Source organism: Melopsittacus undulatus, chromosome 5 (genome assembly GCF_012275295.1).
Source record: "Melopsittacus undulatus isolate bMelUnd1 chromosome 5, bMelUnd1.mat.Z, whole genome shotgun sequence".
NCBI classification, from domain to species: domain Eukaryota; kingdom Metazoa; phylum Chordata; class Aves; order Psittaciformes; family Psittaculidae; genus Melopsittacus; species Melopsittacus undulatus.
Window position 1 is genome coordinate 54,525,502 of NC_047531.1, and position 18,308 is coordinate 54,543,809.

At 39.6% G+C, this 18,308-nt stretch overlaps 1 protein-coding gene across 3 annotated transcripts in view; it reads right to left on the bottom strand.

The window, feature by feature from the left end:
• The window catches only part of FGD4 (FYVE, RhoGEF and PH domain containing 4), a 105,331-nt gene that overhangs the window by 33,515 nt on the left and 53,508 nt on the right, over nucleotides 1-18,308 (bottom strand). The window contains exons 1-2 of one of the 3 annotated variants that reach the window (XM_031044954.2): nucleotides 17,150-17,365; nucleotides 2,462-2,626 (exon numbers count right to left, since the gene is read on the bottom strand). In XM_031044954.2, the coding sequence (XP_030900814.2) occupies nucleotides 2,462-2,626; nucleotides 17,150-17,165 (181 nt within the window). In that variant the 5' untranslated portion in view covers nucleotides 17,166-17,365. Of the gene's footprint in view, nucleotides 1-2,461; nucleotides 2,627-17,149; nucleotides 17,366-18,308 lie in introns of those variants that run through there. The other 2 variants (XM_031044955.2, XM_005144388.4) reach the window with 2 other exon arrangements.

An 18,308-nucleotide genomic window follows, 5' to 3' on the forward strand; every position in this document is an offset into this window, starting at 1 on the left:
GCAAAATCAAAACTACCTAACAATTTGCTTCATCTTTCACAGCTGGTACAGAATGCAATTGGTTTTCTCCAAGGTCCTGGTATCTTTGCTTAGCATCCTTATTGACTTTCAGTCAGTTTCAGGTTTTGTCCCAAACTTACATGTATCAAACTGTATTCAACACACAAATCCAATACATGAATTGCTATATTACTGGTGGAAGGAATTATAGTGGAACAAATAGTGCTCTTTTAATGTGTATCACACAGCTAGCTATTTTGCTTCTTGAAATGCCAGGGGAAAACCAAGAAAATTAACAGTTTTATATTGGATTCTGTGCAGAAAGTTATTCACTTGATCTAGCTACCCTGAATGACCCTGTTTCTAAATATTAGAACTACTTCTCAGAGACCAAGTACAGACAACAGGTTCAGAGTCCAGGGTTCACTTCAAGTGCAAGATTGTGGACATTTTTCCTCAATATTAAAGCTCTATTTTCTCTGTTAAAGCTGAGTTTACTAAAAATAGCTGGAATTCCACTTGTAACACATCTCAAAACTACCTCTATATTTCTCATTTTAATTACATACATTCTGATAGGTTAGATGAAGGTCATTTTGCAATTAGTTCAACAATCAAATACCCTGGCAATACAATTCAGGTCTGTCATGTTGTTTCCTCTCACTATGAGAGAACACTTGGTTATTTGCATGACTAAAACAACCAGTTAGGTAAACACTTTCTGCTACAATAAACAAAAAATATTTCTGTACCTGTACATTAAAAGCTCTTAAATAAATAAGTTAGAACAATTTAACTTGCTTTGATTGTTTGGTCTCCCAAATGCCTATCTCATTCATTCTGTTTTGATTTGCTTCAACTAAATAAAAAGGCAAAAATATATACTATATAACTTCAATATGATGCACATGTTTAACAGAAATAAATGGAGAAAGACATAGGCTCATCAATGAAGTAGACAAAACATTATTTACAACAGTATTATTGAACATAATCTACACAGCTGCATTTCTCAGACTACAACATTGGCAATGTGGCATTTTATAGCAAGCAATTTTGACAAACACAGAAGTCACAGCTAGGAAAGCCCAACAGCTGTGTAACTATTTGGATGAATAGGGTTCAATAATACCAGACTCCTAATTTATCTAATAGATAACATTTATAATAAGTGGGCTGGCTTTGTTTTTGAAAGGCTTAAAATCTTTTTATTGAGTGCCCATTTCTGTTTATCCATTAGCAGATTCCCAAAATATTTTTCTTAGGAAAAATATATGCTCTCTTGTTAAATTAGCTGCAGAGAACACATTTCAGAGACCTAGAAACTGGTGCAGAAAGACTACTCCGATAAGTAATGTTTACATATGACTGATAAAAACAGTTTTGTGAGCAATACTGGCAAAAGTTCTATAAAAACAAGCAATGAAAAACCTACAGCTTTATTTTGCTAAGTAAACAAAATTTTCTTGACAACCAACAAATTTCTTCCCCCTTAACTCTAAAATGAACCGATGCAAAATTATTCAAGATACATTTCCCCAGTAAGTGATACATAGATTATTAAATCCATTATGTAATAACTCTACATGATTCCAGCTTCTATACATGATTTAAATGTAACCTAGTTTTCTATAAGTAATTGTAGTTTCTGTCATATCAGTCACATCCAGTTCACTGAGCAGGATCACAGTCTTGCTCTTTTTTTAACTTTTGAGAAGAATGAAATTCCTATTGCATGTCACATCTAAAAAACATCAGTCCAGACTTGTTTTCAATACAAGATTTCCAGAACTTGCTGACTTAGTTGTGATCAACCTCAGCAGAATCATCAATATTACTGAGAAGACCACATGAAAAACAGTTTTAGAATTAGATATCTAAAGTCAATATGTAGGTGGACCTATTGAGCTTCTAAAAGTGAAGATGCTATTTATGGACAGAAAGAAGGGAAATCTACTTCTACTTTGCAGATATTATTGGTCAGCTTTTACAGCACAAAGTCCCCATTTTTTCACATACTCCCAACAGAAGGGCCGTTCTCAAGCTCCAGTGGAACCCCAAAGGCCCTGAATATCTTTCCCACCACAACCAGCAGCCTACCAAACACATTCAAAAATTGTACCAAAACCTTCCACCTCACATACAGTAATCCTTTTGAAAGATAAACTCTGGCAATAGTTTAATACAAGCAAGAGGTTTGCATGCATTCTCCCATCTCTACCTATGAGACCTATGTGCTTGTAACACATTAGTAAGTCCAACCTTCTGAGAACCTTTTTCAGCAAAATGTTATCAGAAATTACAGATTTATAAAGCATTTATTGAACATTTTTATTTCATGAGCAAGCTTTCATCCCACTATTTTCTTTCTGACAAATACAGTTCTTTCAAGGCACTCTATTTCTCTTAAAGTCTGAGATGAAGAACAACTTCCCTAACAAAAATATTTGAAGCGCCTTACCTTGTGGCTTTGGATTTGAAGCTGAACGTGGGTATTGCTTGACTGGCACACTTCCATTTATTCCCTGAGGCGCTTCATTGTGCACATTCTGCTCAACTGGCCTGCTTGTGCCACCCGCTGTACAAGGTCTAGACAATATTAAAGACTTTGGACAGATGCTGCTGCCTGAAAAACAAATATATAGAAAACCCTTAAGAGTTAGAAACACCATTAAATAAAAGGTAGAATGACTATAAATCCATTTATTAAGTGCTAACATTTTTTCTTCAGAGAAAATTAGAATATTCATCTTCCCTTTAAGAGCGCCTCATTTGAAAAATATGCTCTGCCTTTTGCTGAAATTTACAATCTTGCTTAAAACTTGAAGAGGGATATAAAAGAATATTTCCTCCATGACTAGCCTAAGCTTCTCTATAGAAAGATCACAGTAACTAATAGATTTTTCCCTATTTAAATTGTCAATGTGCTTGTTCAACAGAGCTATGGAAAAATCAGCAGTTCTGTTCAGCAATTCTATTCCTGTAGCAAGTGTTCACAAAATACTATACATTCAAAAAGTTTACTACAGAAGGTAGCATCCAAAAAATTAGCTAAATGTATTGCAACATTTTTTGTACAAAAGGGCTCCTATTGTAAGTGTTAGAAAGTTTTTAAAAAGGAACAAAGCATAAAACCAGCCAACTCTGCTATTTCATTTCTTCCCAACAGAATAGAATTCAATATGCTGCTATTGGTAAAAGAAGCTGGAGGAAAAGATAAAGCAAAACATATTCAAAAATATAAACCAAAATACTCAAACAATGAAAACTGCAATAAAAGCACTTAATAGAATATGATTACACAAGTCTAAACCATGAACTTTTGTTCCAAGGTATGAAAACAATTGATTCTGTAAACACAATAAAAACCTTGAAAAAATAATATGAAGGACCTCGAGATCTCAGGTCAATATTTATTGATCTCTGAATCAAAAAAACACACAACTTGTTTTGTGGGGAGAAGCAAGGGAAAGGAGAAAACCCCATTTATCATCTATTGCAGTATTGTCACAATTATTTTCATTTTTAACCAATGATTTAGGGTAGAGCTTGGATAATTCAATTTATTGTTATTATTTGCCATCATTTACCTTTGCTTGCTCATACTAGGAGAAATGCAAGCATGACTGGGGTTTGCTTTGCATGTTTCCAAGAAAAAAAAAAAAAAAGGCAAATCCAAAACCCATTCAACCATTTCATAAGGTGATCCTCTGATATCTTCTGGACAACAACGGGTCTCCAGAATCTGGACCCTCTGATCTAATCCATCTCTTTCCCATGGCAAAATACATCATATCAAGCCATTCTTAGCAACAGCCAACCCTGCTCTTAAAACAGCAGTGGAAAGAGAAGCCGTAGTTATTGCTCAATGCTGCTTAAAGATTCTTCAATGTTTTGTGTATTCCAGCAATGTTTTCAAGTACCTTTTTTCCCCTCTAATTCTTAAAAGCTTATTTTTCCTTTTAACCACTGAAGTAGCCTCACACCAAGAAGCTGGTCCCAGAATGATGTGAATAATCTAGCGAGGCCCCCGACATGCAGAGTATTCCCAGACAGTTGTGATCCTAGGCAGGAATTCCTCAGCTCTCTTTTGTCAGATATCACTCCATATACAAAAAATTGTATTGTACTATGGTAGCGGGAGCTCTGTACCACACCATTCCTCAATGCCTAATAAGCTGCCTTAAGCCTTCCTTGTCTCCATCAAAGAGATGGAGGTCAGAATAGAAACGTATTTTACACACACAACTTCATCAAGGTACTTACTCCTGTTTAAGGTAATTCCTCATGGTCACTTTAAGTCAAGGCAGATGCAGAACTGCTGCCGAGAACAGGCAGCTCTGTGGCTTGCTGCTCCTCCTCCCTCCCCATCACCATCTGCTCCAGCTTCTGCTTCTGGCTACTCCTTCCCTTATGCCAACACCAGCGTTTGTTCAACCACACAGACAGGCAGCAGAAATTATGCAGTTGAAACCTAGAATGTATTTTAGACTGGTTTGACCTTATGGCTGCCCCAGCACTACTGCTGACACAAGGGGACAAGAGAGCTCCTCTCAGCAGCAGCCTTTACTTAGACTGGCAACCCCAGTCCCTCAAGCAGATGGGATTCAGATTTGGATTGTACTTGGTTTACACATGCACTAGTACAATTTTAATACAAAGTGGAGCAAAGCCAGGAACAGCTGAAAATAGACCTTTAATGCAAAAACATTAGGCTACTTTAAGCATTAATTTGTTGTCAGCATCACATGCTCTCTGCTAGATTGGTTAGTATTAGTTGCATTCAGTGGGCAAAAGCCATTTTGTAAAGCTTGTCCATTGTAAAACAAAACAGTGACACAGTCAATAGAAAAGATTGCTACTCTGTAGCGGCCTCTTTTGCAACTGCTTATGGAATGTAAGAGCTCAGAGATGTATTCTGACCCAAGGTGTGCTCTGGCTTCACACATGGAACAATTCAGAACAGGGCAGGTGCAGGGAAACAGAATGTCTTCAAATTCATCAGTGCTTTACAAGCCATTATACAAAATATTCAGCTTGTCTGGAAGCCATATTTGCTAGAGATGGACATGGGAGTGGTAAATGCTCCATCTGTGGCAGAGTTCAAGGCCAGGCTGGACAGAGCCTTGGGCAACATGGTCTAGTGTAAAGAGTCCCTGGCCATGGCAGAAGGGTTGGAACTAGATGATCTTAAGGTCCTTTCCAACCGAAACCATTCTGTGATTCTATGCTACAGACATTTAACCTGTATTTCAAACTAGTAATTCTGTTAATCATGTCACATTCTCAAGCCATGTGTTTTGAAGATTAATACAGTCAGCTATATTGAACAGCTTGCTTTATATATAAAGCTGGGAGGGAAAAATGTAATGGAAATCTAGCCACAACATACTTCCATACAAAATTGAGTAGGCAAAATCTCTGGATAAAAAGCATCTTTTAACATTCATGGAAATATGAGACCTGGTTTCTAGCCAGTGAAAGATAATACCTTCTAGATGATGTATACAAGACTGCAGCAGAAATACAGGAATTCTCACCACCGTCTTCTATCAAGTGCATTGTATGCGTGTGTATTATAACAAAAGCCCAAAGCATGTAGCTTTCAGCACATTACAAAAACACCAAATACTTGCTCCACAATGCAGCATGTATTTCAGTAAGGGCAGCTCAATTCCATCCATTTAAGTAAGCAGTAACTTAGTCGACCTTTTAGAAATACAGCTGGTGCACTGTAAGTACAACTTAAAATCCCTTCAAGTATGCAAAAGGTCAGATATGCTGCAAAAACCTGCAGCTTTTACTTGGCATGCCATTGTGATTATTTCTGACCTGATTAAAAGAAATACCTGTGTTTTTCTGCTATTCCTATGCATTATAAGAATCGAGAAATTTTACTTGAAATCAGAAATGCAATGCACAACAAAATACTACCCATCAGTTACTGTGTTCTCTAGTACATAATTAATACTACTTCTTATAATCTCAGATGATTAAATACACTGAAGAGGAAAGAAAAGTGTGGAAATGTTGAAGAAAATTTAAAACTGGGGCCAGCTAGAATGTAAGTGATAAAGAGGAGGTCATAAATAACTAACAGAAAAGAGAAATAAACACTGTAAATTTGATAAGCACTTAATTATTTTGCTTATCATCTGCAAAGAAATGAGCACTAGAATGCTCGCAAACATGCTTGCATCTGCAAGAAAGTTTGAAGCTAGGTGATGCATTATCTATTTTTTCAGAGCATTCTAATTAGAAATAACTTGGAGCTATGAACATTTAGATAAACACAGCCATCTTGAAATGCAAATAACATTGAAATACTTATTTATATGCACAAAAGATTAAACTACTGTTTTAGAGATGGATAGGTCCTCCATCAGCAGTTCCATAACCTTCAGAAAGATAATCTCAACACCATTAGGTCTTTCGTTATATTCATTTTCAGTCCTGAAAGGAAGAACATGGCAACCCAGACACAGGTCCCTCATAAATACGCAGCTGTCATGGCACCTGGCTGTAGTGAGTGCCAGAGCCTGCTGGTGATGGTTAGGTGGTGGATGTGTAAGATGCCAGCAGGTTGATGATTTGCTCTGCATGGTGGCAGAGCTACAAGAAGAGGTGGAACGGTTGAGGAGCATAAGAGAATCTGAGAAGGAAAGTGACTGGTGGACCTGCTCTCTACAATCCCTGAGAGAAGCAAGCCACCTACCCAAAACTAAAGAACTTCAGGATCCCCTACCTTCCTGCCATTGAGCAAATGGGAGGGACTTGGGAAACAGGGGAGGCTGGAAATGGGTTACACCTCAGAATAAACAGTGTATTACCCCTCAGCTCATGTCACCGTCCCAAGTACCACTCTGTGACAGAGGCCCTGGTGCTTCAGTATTAGGAAACTGAGGAAGATGATGATAAGGGATCATCCAGCCCAGCATGGGCAACAGGCGTGCCAGTAGGAGCTGTGCTTCAGTGCCAATTGCTTCTGAAGCAGCTCGAACCCCCTCAAAGTCCCTGTGGAGAGATGCCACTCTGAGTTCCTGTCCCAGAGCACCCCCATGGGGCAGGACCCATGGGTAAGGGCCTTTACTAGAAAACTCATATGGTACAGCCCTACAACTATTATCCTTTATAAGTCTTCCAAGTGGAAAATGCGGAAATATCTTCAAGAAGCCTAAGGGGGCTCAAGAAGGACTTCAGGGCCTTGAGGTGACTAGTTCAGGAACCCAAGTAGTGTTTTCTTCCCTCCTGCCAGTCCAGTCATTGACAATGGTTACATCAGAAAAGTGTCACGAATTAATTCCTGGCTCCATGACTAGTGTCAGTGTCAGAATTCTTGGGGGTTTTGACCATGGGTCAGTTTACACAGCACCAGGCCTGCTGGTGGTAGATGGTGTATGCCTGTCCCAAAGGGGGAAAAGGTGTGCCCTTCACTGGGTTCAAAAATGTCTAGATGCGCAAGCCCAAAGAGTGGTGGTAAATGGCATCATGTCTAGTTGGTGACTGGTCACTGATGGTGTCTCTCAGGGCTTGGTGTTAGGGCCAGTGTTGTTTAATATCTTCACTGATGATCTGGATGAGAGGATTGAGTGCACCCCCAATGAATTTGTGGATGACACCAAGTTAGGTGGGAGTGTTGATCTACTGAAGGATAGGAAGGCTCTGCAGAGGGATCTGGACAGGCTGGATCAATGGGCTGTGGCCAATGGTATGAAGTTCAACAAGGCAAAATGCTGGGTGCTGCACTTGGGCCACAACAGCCCCATGCAATGCTCCAGGCTTGGGGAAGAATGACTGGAAAGCTGCTTGGTGGAACACGACCTGGTGGTGCTGACTGACAGAGCTAAACACAAGCCACCTTGTGCCCAGGCAGCCAAGAAGGCCAATGGCATCTTAGCCTATATCAGCAATAGTTTGGCAGCAGGGCCAGGGCAGTGATCATCCCCCTGTACTGGGCACTGCTGAGGCTGCACCTCGAATCCTGTGTTCAGCTCTGAGCCCCCCACGACAAGAGAGACATTGAGGTGATGGAGCAGGTCCAGAGAAGGGCAAGGAAGCTGGTGAAGGGTCTGGAGCACAACTGTGATGAGGAGTGGCTGAGGGAACTGAGGGTGTTTAATCTGGAGAAGAGAAGGCTTAGGGAGGAGGACCTTATCACTCTCTACAACTACCTGAAAGAAGGATGGGCAGAGGAGGTGGCTGATCTCCCACATAACAAGTGATAGGGCAAGAGAAAATGGCTTCAAGCTGTGCCAGGGGAGGTTTATATTTGGTATTAGGAACAATTTTTTCACAGGGAGGGTGCTCAGGCATTGGCACAGGCTGCCCAGGGAAGTGCTGGAATCACTGTCCCTGGAAGTGTTAAAAAACTGTGTAGATGAGGCCCTCAGTGACATGGTTTAGTGGTGGACTTGGCAGTCCTGGGTAATGGTCAGACTTGCTGATCTTAAAGGTGTTTCCAACCTACTTAATTCTATGATTCTTAGAATTACCAAATAGCCAAATAACTTTTTTTTCCTTCTTTTAATTTTTCCTTTCATTTCCTCACTTCATAACATTTATTGCACAGAGAAAATAAATCAAGTAAGTACGGTAGGTACAAATTGTAGACAGCAGAAAAGTGTATTGCTCTTTTAGTTCAATGATCCCTATGAATGCACTCACAACATCTGAGGGAGAAGTTCAACAGATGAAACAATACTGAACTTAAAACTGGCAGACCAAACACTTGCTACGCAATACTTGCCAAGAACTAGAAAATACTCAGCCACTTGGTAGACATGAAACCTTAATATTGTAACACAGAGCAGAGGTGTGGTATGCATATTTGTGGTCCAAACTGTGGTATGTATAACACTGAGTATGTCAACCACTTGCAACAGTACACAGAGCAGTAATACAGAAAGAGAACTGAAACAAACTTCAGCTAGCTTAACAATGCACAATATACAAAAAAATATTCTAAAAGGAGAAACAACTTTGACTTCTGAAATCATTTAATTTCTAATAAACTAAGGCAGGTTATGCAGGTGTTGGTGATAGAACTCAGTGCCAAGTAGATATGTAACCATATCTGTGGCGTTTAAGATGAGACATTACTGCACTTGGTTTGCAGGTATTCACTGGAATCAAGCATTCAAAGTTGCCTTTCTTAGGTTGTGTCATTTTACAGTTTTTCTGGTTGAAAGAAACCATGCATCTTTCCCATAGTAACTTTCATTTTTAGACTGAAATACAGCTTATAGTAACTGCTTCTAAAGAGCTACAGTTTGCCAAGATCTGGATAGCACCACATTTAAATTAGTGATGTGCTTCAAGATTATGAAGCCTAAGCTTTAAGAGGAAGCAATGAAATATTACCAAAGTAAGATTTATCAATAATCTCCTGATCTCTGTCTCAGCAGAGTGTGTATCATGCAAAGTAAAGAAGTGAATGGTGAATTTCACATTCATTACAAATCTCCTGCCAATACTGTCTACAGCAGACAGACTCAGTGTGCCTTAGTCCGTTGCCCAGTCTGGTTGCAATGTTCGTTCTTTTGACTCTGATCTAATAGTTATTTCCATGCAAACAGTTCTGCACATCTGCTGTGAGTCTTACTAAAATGAATAAATCAGTATTAATGGGATTATCTTTCAACGTTTGTCTAAATTTTGGATTAGCACAACATGCCCTGCTGGTGCTGTTCCAGTACAATAAAAAGCATCATACACGACTTCACATGGCTTATTTCCCAAACTGAGCCCCAAAACTTATTTCCCTAGAAGTAATTATGTTTTCTCCAAGCAGCATGCACTGATTGCAGTATGCTCCTCATCAGAGAGGGTACATTCTGAAGTTAGGAATATGAAGACACACATGAGGAAAGGAAAGGCAAAGCAAGTAAAATAACCACCTTCAGCATGTGGACTCTTTAAAAATCAGTTATTTTGATAGAAAACCAAGTGGCATAGACTACAAATGTTAGCTAGTTGTCCAAAATAAAACAGAAAAAGGGTCAGTGGGCAGCTTCTTAAAACTGTATTAAAAAGGCACAGATCTGATCCTTCTGAGAACAACCCCCCCCCCTTAGAGTCACCATCACCTACACCCTTGCCTACTGGGCCAGCCACTGCTTTCATACTGTCATCTATAGCCCAGCAGCACCACTAATCTCCCAGTTTTCACAGGTGATGAAATTGATGCTGTGACATCTCAGTGTTAGGGGAGCTGACAGGCTGATGATGGCTAGAGGGGTGGAATTAGAAAGCACTGCTTACCACGCAGGTGGTGGAGGCTGCAAATCATGGAGAAAATACATGACAACCTTACTCCTGGCCATTGCTGCTGTGGCAATCACCTCATACCTCTTTCCCCGTTTTACAGAGGGGATGCAGAAAGCCTTCGTGCTTGCTACTGACTAAGCAGCTACTTCAGCTGGCAGGACCCCCAGTAACCTGTTGTTACTGATCCCCATGCAGAGGGCAAGAGCAAGCAGAAGTACCCAGCACAGTAGCTGAAGCGCAGCAGTGTCTCCCTTAACTGGAAAACACTGATTTCAAACAGGCTGCCAATGCACAGCTTGCGGTTTTAAAGTAGTAGCTTATGACTGAGGTTCCCTGCCAAAAACACAAAAACACAGCATCTTTTACACTAAGGTTCTTATGAGTCACCTGCTCTTACATACTGGGACAATGGCTTTGCCGATGATGGTCACTCATCAGCTAGTTAATGAATAATGGAGGTTTCTTATATGAGCAGAAACAAACAACATTCAAGCCACATCTCCAGAAAGGCATATGATTGAAGGGAAATATCTGAGTACCAGGAGTTCTGTTTACAGGAACCAAGCACCGCTCTTTCACAGACTTAGTTCCTGTATTACAAAACATTCCCTCAAACCCTTATTTTCACTTTGGCCTTTGAACGTGTATTATCAAGCCCAAAGTTGAAACAGAAAATACACAATAGTGTCCTTTTACAGACTTTTCATGGCTTGTTTTTTGTAAAATAATGTCAATATCTCTTTCAGTGTGGACAATATTTTTTTCTTTTTATTAAATCTATATATAAGACTTAAGGGTGAGCACAGTTCCTGACCCTACAAGTCATGTACCATGAGCTTCATGTAGTTAAGAGCCCCAAAGTTAACTCACAAAAAAGCCCCAAAACAAACGACCCACAAACCTAAAAATACTGAGAAAGAAAAAGGGTACAGTAAGTAGCAGCAGTTTCATCAAACCAGGATAAGGCAGTGTAAATAAATCCTGTAACCAAAGCCAGCTACCCTGCTATTGTCATTTAATTTCTACACCTGTAACTTCAGGTAATTCCTCCTTTCATTTGCTATAACATACGAAGGTAGCTTTCAGCTCAGGAACTGCTTCTCAAATGGCTGTATTTCACAAAGTCACAGGAGTGTCCTGACTATGTACGTCAATCTCTTCACCTGTTGTGATCAGTGGAACATTGGTGAGCCCTGTATGTAAGGGTCACTTCCTCTCCTCCACACCTCATAAGCTATTTACAGCTTCCTACGCACTTGATGAGTGAAGGGGTTGAGTAAGGTTTGTGTAGGTTTCCTGAGCTCCTATTGCATTAATATCCATTCTGATTATGAACCTAGCATGAGAAAAAAAATGAACAGGATGTACCTCCATCGAGTTTTCCCCAAGCTATTTTTTCCTTTTAGTTTTCTGTGTAGACCTGTGTGAGGTGAGCCTGTCAGCTATTCTACTTAACACTATGTTAAGTTTTTTCACCAAGTTTTTAACTGACACCAGTATATTTTGCACAGATAACAATCATCATTTTCTAAATGTCCTGAGCTCCTATCTACTAAATAAGACACCCAATTTGTATAAGCAGATTCATTGATCACAGAAGAACCACTTGTTTTGAGAAAAGGTTGTGGCTCTGAGCCCTGTGTGTTTGTCTTGCTTTATTTGTCAAGTGTTAAGATGATGATTTGTTTTCTTCCTGTTATCATGTGTAAGATAAACAGCATGACACCATGCTGGGCAGCACAGCCTAACTTCATATTAAGGAGCATACCTGTGCTACAAGGATTACATGAAGGAAAACCACAACTGACCTCTTCCATACTTGCTAAGCTATTATGAAATAACAACGTGGTTAAATTTTTAGACAAATACTAACAGGTTTCAAAAAACTTATAAATTTGATCTAACTGCAAATGTCACCATTTTGCTCAGTATACACTGTTCAGAAGACTAACAAGTTAGTCACTGACATTTTCATCTTCTGCTCTCCCCAGTTATCTTGCAGTTATTTCATATTCACCTCAACAGCTATTTTAGAAAACATCCATATGCTCTGAGACATGAAATCAGCCACTTCTGTTGATAAAAGGACAAAGAGAAAGAAACTCTAGAAACAACATGCTAAAAACCCCCAATCAAACAAACCCTCCCCTAAAAAAAACAAAACCCAAAAAAAACAAACCCAAACCAAATCCCCCCCTCTCTAGACACAAGAGGGAGGGAGTGGAGAGGGGAGGAAATCTAATTACAGAAGGTTGAAACTGTAACAGACCTATTATTTCAAAAGCTCTGAGCAGAAGTGGTATAAATATAAATTTCTAGAAGGCTTTCAGTGTATAAAGTTATAAATACATAATTCAATATATCCAAAATGCAGAACAGCCAAAAATCCAAACAGAAGTCAAATCTTCAACACCAGCCAATAAAACTACTGCTGATAGATGGAAACTGCTTCCCCCATCCAAGTGCTGAGGCAGTCTCTGTGTCCAGCCAGCATCTGACAACCCAAAGCCCATCCAGCAACCAGCTGTCATGGACATGTGTTATTCCACCCATGCCCCTCACCCTCCTCCTGGCTGCTGCTCCCACCACTTTCTGTGCATCAGCACTGGCATCGCATCTCACCCCAGGATGCAGCCTGGGAAAGTTAAGCCATCAGAAATGAAACCCTGCCAAAGAAATAAAGCAGCCAGTTTTACGCATTTGTTCACCTTAGATGCACTAGAGTTCTATGTAAACTTATTAATGAGGAAAGACAAAACTCCCCTTCCAGAAGCAAGTAGCCATTAGATAACATTAATTTTGATGAAACACTTCAGTGGGGTTGGAGCAAACAGTAAGTGTGTTCAGGGAATTAAAATCAGAAAACTATTCTTTAAAAAAGCATGGTTTGAAATTTGAAGTAATATACCCTAAATAAAGAACAGGCTGCAGGGTGTTAACTGCAGAATAGCATCACAACAGGCTACTGGGCACTACTCCGTGTTATGTGAAAGATTACAAGGGACTATAAAATTATGAACTTCATAAAGAACAAAGTGAGGGTGGAGAGAAACATGCAGCTGCTTGCCCCTTACAACACTGAGCACTCCAGCTGCTCAGTAGCGAATGCCTGTGGTCCCCGCCAAGCCAGGGGCAAGCAGCCCACTGTCAGGCTCCACAAGCACTTCAGTCTCCCTGCCAAGCAATTAACAACCATCATCTACCAAACACAGAAAAACAAGCAGCTCCCTGGGAATGCTTACTGCACCAAGACAGAAATATAAAGGACCCAAAGCTGGACACTTCACAAGAATTCAAGTGCTTCCTGCTTTTGACCTGGTTGGGGGGGGGGGGGGGGGAAAGAAGGAAAAAGAATAGCCACAAAGAGCCTGATTTAAGTACATTTAAGGCCTTTCTGTGAAATCATTCAAGGAACCTTCTTGTCCAGTCCTGTTAAAGTCGACCTGCTTTTATATCTTGTCCATACGGTACAAGAAAGATATCACCGTTTCACACTAACTCATCAGTTCATTATCATCCTTATGGAAAGAAGGCAAATACAAGTTGTCTGGAATACAAAAGGGGAAAAATCTTATCCCTAAATTGTCAGAGATGACCACATTTCAGGAAAAAGAAAAAAAAAACATTAATAGCACGAGGTTTGTGCAACGCATCTGAAGGATGTGCAATGTTTGACTTCACAGTCATTTTGAAAATGAAATCATTTGAAGGCCCCAGGACAGGGAAAAAAAGGCTGCTGAAACCCAAACCACAGCTACCCCAGAGTGAGACAGCCCCCCACCAAGAGAAGAAAGCTTTGCCTCCTCCATGGAGTTCTGTTCTGTGTGAGTTGAACTGGCTTGTGGATGAGACTGAAAGTCTGGGAAAGTCCTAGTGAGGGACTGGGCAACCTTTTGGCAGCAAATGCCCACTGGATCACTCGAGCAGTTCATGGAACTGCAGCCCAACAAAATGTTGCTGGCTTCTATGCAGTATTTACTGTTTTCCTTACAGCTTCACATTTTGGCGTCAGAAAAAAGAGAATAAAAATATTCATTAAAAGAGGCGGATACCTTGCATGTTGGGAAGAACGTTTTCCAAAACAGCAAATAAAATCTATGAAATTACTCCTAAAACATAATATTTGTTTAAGGCTAAACATTTCATTTCTTTTATAATACAATGTTGGGAAATATTGCAATCCCTCTCTACCTTACACGACTGAACCCAGCTGTTACCTCCCCTTCTTTTTCTATTTTTCTTTCTTTCTTTGATAAATGTCAGGTCATGATTGCAAAGGATTTTTCACAAGCAACCAGTGCCCTCACAGAGTGTTAAATATTTTATGGCAAGCTAAAGGAAATATTGTGTTTCCTAACTACCTATCCTCCTCAAGGTCATTGCCTGTCAAACTGTAAGGAATGCAAAAGCACTTAATTTCCGAACTCTTACTGTTCAAAGAATTTCATCCTTTTGTTTTGGAGTAACTATAAACCCAGGGCAGTGGGGGAGATATGGGGAAGAGGAGCATTCCGTAACTGTTTTGAATTTTTAGTAAAAACTCAACAAATTCACTGGGTTTGTAAGCACTAATATAAACCACTAGACTGTCTGTTTATATAGCACCTACCATGCAAAAGACTAACATAAGACTTGGAGTGCTGCAGTCACAAAACAAAGCCTAGTGATAGTACTAATGAAAACACTTAAATCTCTGGTGGGTCACAAGACTTCTGGGTCACAGTATCATTAAACATCTCAAAATGACATTGCTTGAAATCAGTTTTTCCAGTGATGCTTTCCACCTGCAGGGAATATTACTACCAAAAAAAAAAATTAAAAATTTAGAGTTCCAGTCTTCAAAAAAACATCAAAGCTCCTTTCTACATGTTTTCCATATTTGTTACAGACCTTCAGTACTTTGGAAAACTGCTATGCTCAGACACCTGGACACACTCTCAACCACACATTGTGATAGCAATGATTAAAATGCCATGTGAATTTATACTTTCCGATAGGCAGCATCCCTTCAGGAGTGCTATTCCCCTCTCACCTAGACCCCAGCAGTCTGCACTGGAAAGATTTCCTTCTGTTTCAGACTTGTGGCAGACAGTGCTTCAGCTTTTCCCAGGTACTATTTAGGAGTGTCCAGCGATATTTGTCAACTCCATTTCAAATCAACACAGACTGGAACTACTTACTGTCACCTTTTCTAAGCCTACTGTCACTGTCTGTATATCCATAGGTCTCCTAAAGTCTCCTAAAACATTCTGAGAAGGTGACATTAGGAGATATCTATATCCATTCCACAGACTGGTAGAATCTCACCTCTTCTTACCCTTCAAGCCAAGTATTTGTGCCATAGTCTACCCCTGTATTAACTGCTTTCATACAGCTTCTAACTGTAGTCTGGGAAATATATTGACTGGAAAATATCATGACAGTGTAACCTATGTCACCTTAAAGCACATACAAACATATTTGTACTTCACATATTTGATCTCAAAAAAACCCAAAGATCACACCTTCACCAATATGTTTAGTATTCAGAATGCACCACTATATGCAAGTATACTGTAGACCTCTGCAAACTGAAATAATGCAAAGTAAGCCAAAGGGCAAGAGGGAAGATGAGTTGTAATACCAAAAATAGTACCACATTGAGCTTCCTGAAAATTCATAGGAGTTTAATGTTACATTTACAGGAAAAGCATATGCATTACAGATCCTAGAAAACAGCTCTTAAGAACTAGATCAGTGAAAAAGTTTCCCACATCCACATGTAGATTATGGATACAGCAAAATGGTACATAAAGAGTGGGAAGAAAAGCAAAATCCTCATCCTTCTGGCTGATTATCAAAAACTAGGGAGAAAGGCAATTTCAAACTTGATCATAAAAAAGATAAGCCAAAAGAACTGTTTTAAAACAAGCATCTGTTGTACCCAAGAAAAAAAAATCAGGTGTTCACAAGTACTAAGGTCAGGAGAGCTGGGGCAGAGCAATTTGCATGCATCTGCTCCAAATTTCTCTAGCAAATCTCTCAGAGTCACTCAGCCAGTGACTCCCTTCCTCACATTAGTCCCAGAGAGCTTTCCAGAGGAAGTCCATCCCTCTGAATCTAAGCCTTCCACAGATCTGTTTCAATGACTTCTGTGTGGAAAGCTTAATTCAGAGTATTTACTATCTTATATTAATCTGTTCAGGTTGGGCAAGTCTTAGCTTAACTTACCCAAGTTGAACTTCTCTCAGAACTGAAAAATACACTCAAGTAAAGCAGCACTTTTAACAGTATTCTTAAAAAGACAGTTACAAGGATATTTGCAATGGAAAAAAAAAAATCTTTCACTGGATGGTGCAATAAAAGAAAACATTCTTTAATTCTGGAAGCTAATTCTGTACATGAAATGTAGTGTAAGCATCAGTTAAATGGATTATTGCAACAATAAAGCCGACTAAGTCAGAAGTGTGCACCAACTCCTAAAATTATGAGAGATATAATTCTTAGGGGCAATGCTTGCTTCTATAAATGTCCTAGAGAAAACTTGCAGCTATAAACAGAGCTCAATAAGCCAGGAACACAAAATACAAACAACACAAAACTGATATGCTTTTAAGAAAGTCTCAATTTGGTGAAAGCAGCAGCAAAACAAGCCAGAAGTAGTAGAGTTCTCGATGTAGCAGATGCATCAGGCAAGCGGCTCAAGAGACTGCAAGCTCATTTACTGAGAATAGGAGAAAAAAGCACCACAGCATTCCAGCTGTATTGCATCACAAGGCAGCTGGATGTTCACCGGTTTATTCGCTTCAGACTAAAAAGTTTAACTCTTGGGGGCTCGGGACACAAATATCCCCCAGGTTTTGAAGAAATTAAGGTTTAACAGAAACATCCCATTCAATCTTACCTGTTTCAGAAGTCATTGTTTATAAATATAATCCAGTACCACTGCCCGAGGAATTGATTTCACAATGGTAATAACCCTATGACAGGCTCACATATGTCCTATTTACAACACCTATAAGTTGCCAGAGAGGACTTCTCACCAGATGTTCAGTATATGCCAACAGCTTACATGCTGAGTCTTTCAATTACTTTATGCTCCTCCTCTTTGAAGGAAAACCTGTTTTGAGAGGAAAAACGTAAGCATGCAAACCAGTCCGCTTAGAGAAGTGACTGAAGTCCGTTCACTATTAAAGAGGAAAAACAAAGAAATCTGCTTATGTAACCTACAAACTGCTGGAGAAAGGAGGAGGAGAAGGAGGAGGAGGGACCACTGTAAGTTGTTTTGTCTAATGCCTCTGCTGCTACGAAAGTTTTGTCACTATTGAAATCAAAGCAGTATCAAGGTTAAAGGACAAGTTCGTAAATTTCTCTAGTTACTACATTGTTCTATTTCGCCTTTATACTGCACAATGCTCTAAATCTGTCTCATTGCATAAACTATATTTAGATTTTTGCCTCGAATTAAGTAAATACATGACACAGGATACCGGAGCAGTGATCAAAAAAGTCTACATTAAAGAATTGTCATGATAACATTATCAAATTTGGTACAGATTAAAATTCACTAGAATAATTTAAAATCTATTTTTGAATGGCATAAACTACATATTGTACTCCAGATTAGAAAACAGAGATATTAGAGTGAATTCTGAACTGTGAAAATGCACATTTTTTAGAAGATTAACTGAAATGAAAAGTTACCGCAAGTAACTTTCTTTTATTGTTCACAGCTCTCACACCACGTGATCCCCAGCTGGCATGCTTTCATCCCAGCAGGAGAAAAAATCCAGCCCTGTCAATTCGGATAATATGAATCAGAATGTAGCAGCCAACTTGTCATTCACTGCAGCTGAGGTCATTCTCAACCTCTGTATTGGTCCAAACCGCAGCTTCCTACAGCCCTTTCTACCACTGGCCACGTGTGGTCCTCATATTCAAGGCTATGTAGAAGCACAGCACTGCAGAGCTGCTTTGAAGGATAAATACCAAGGGTTACGGGAAACACACTTGCAAAACAATCCTTTGTTATGAATATCTGTTTTTCACTGAGGAGACAGCCC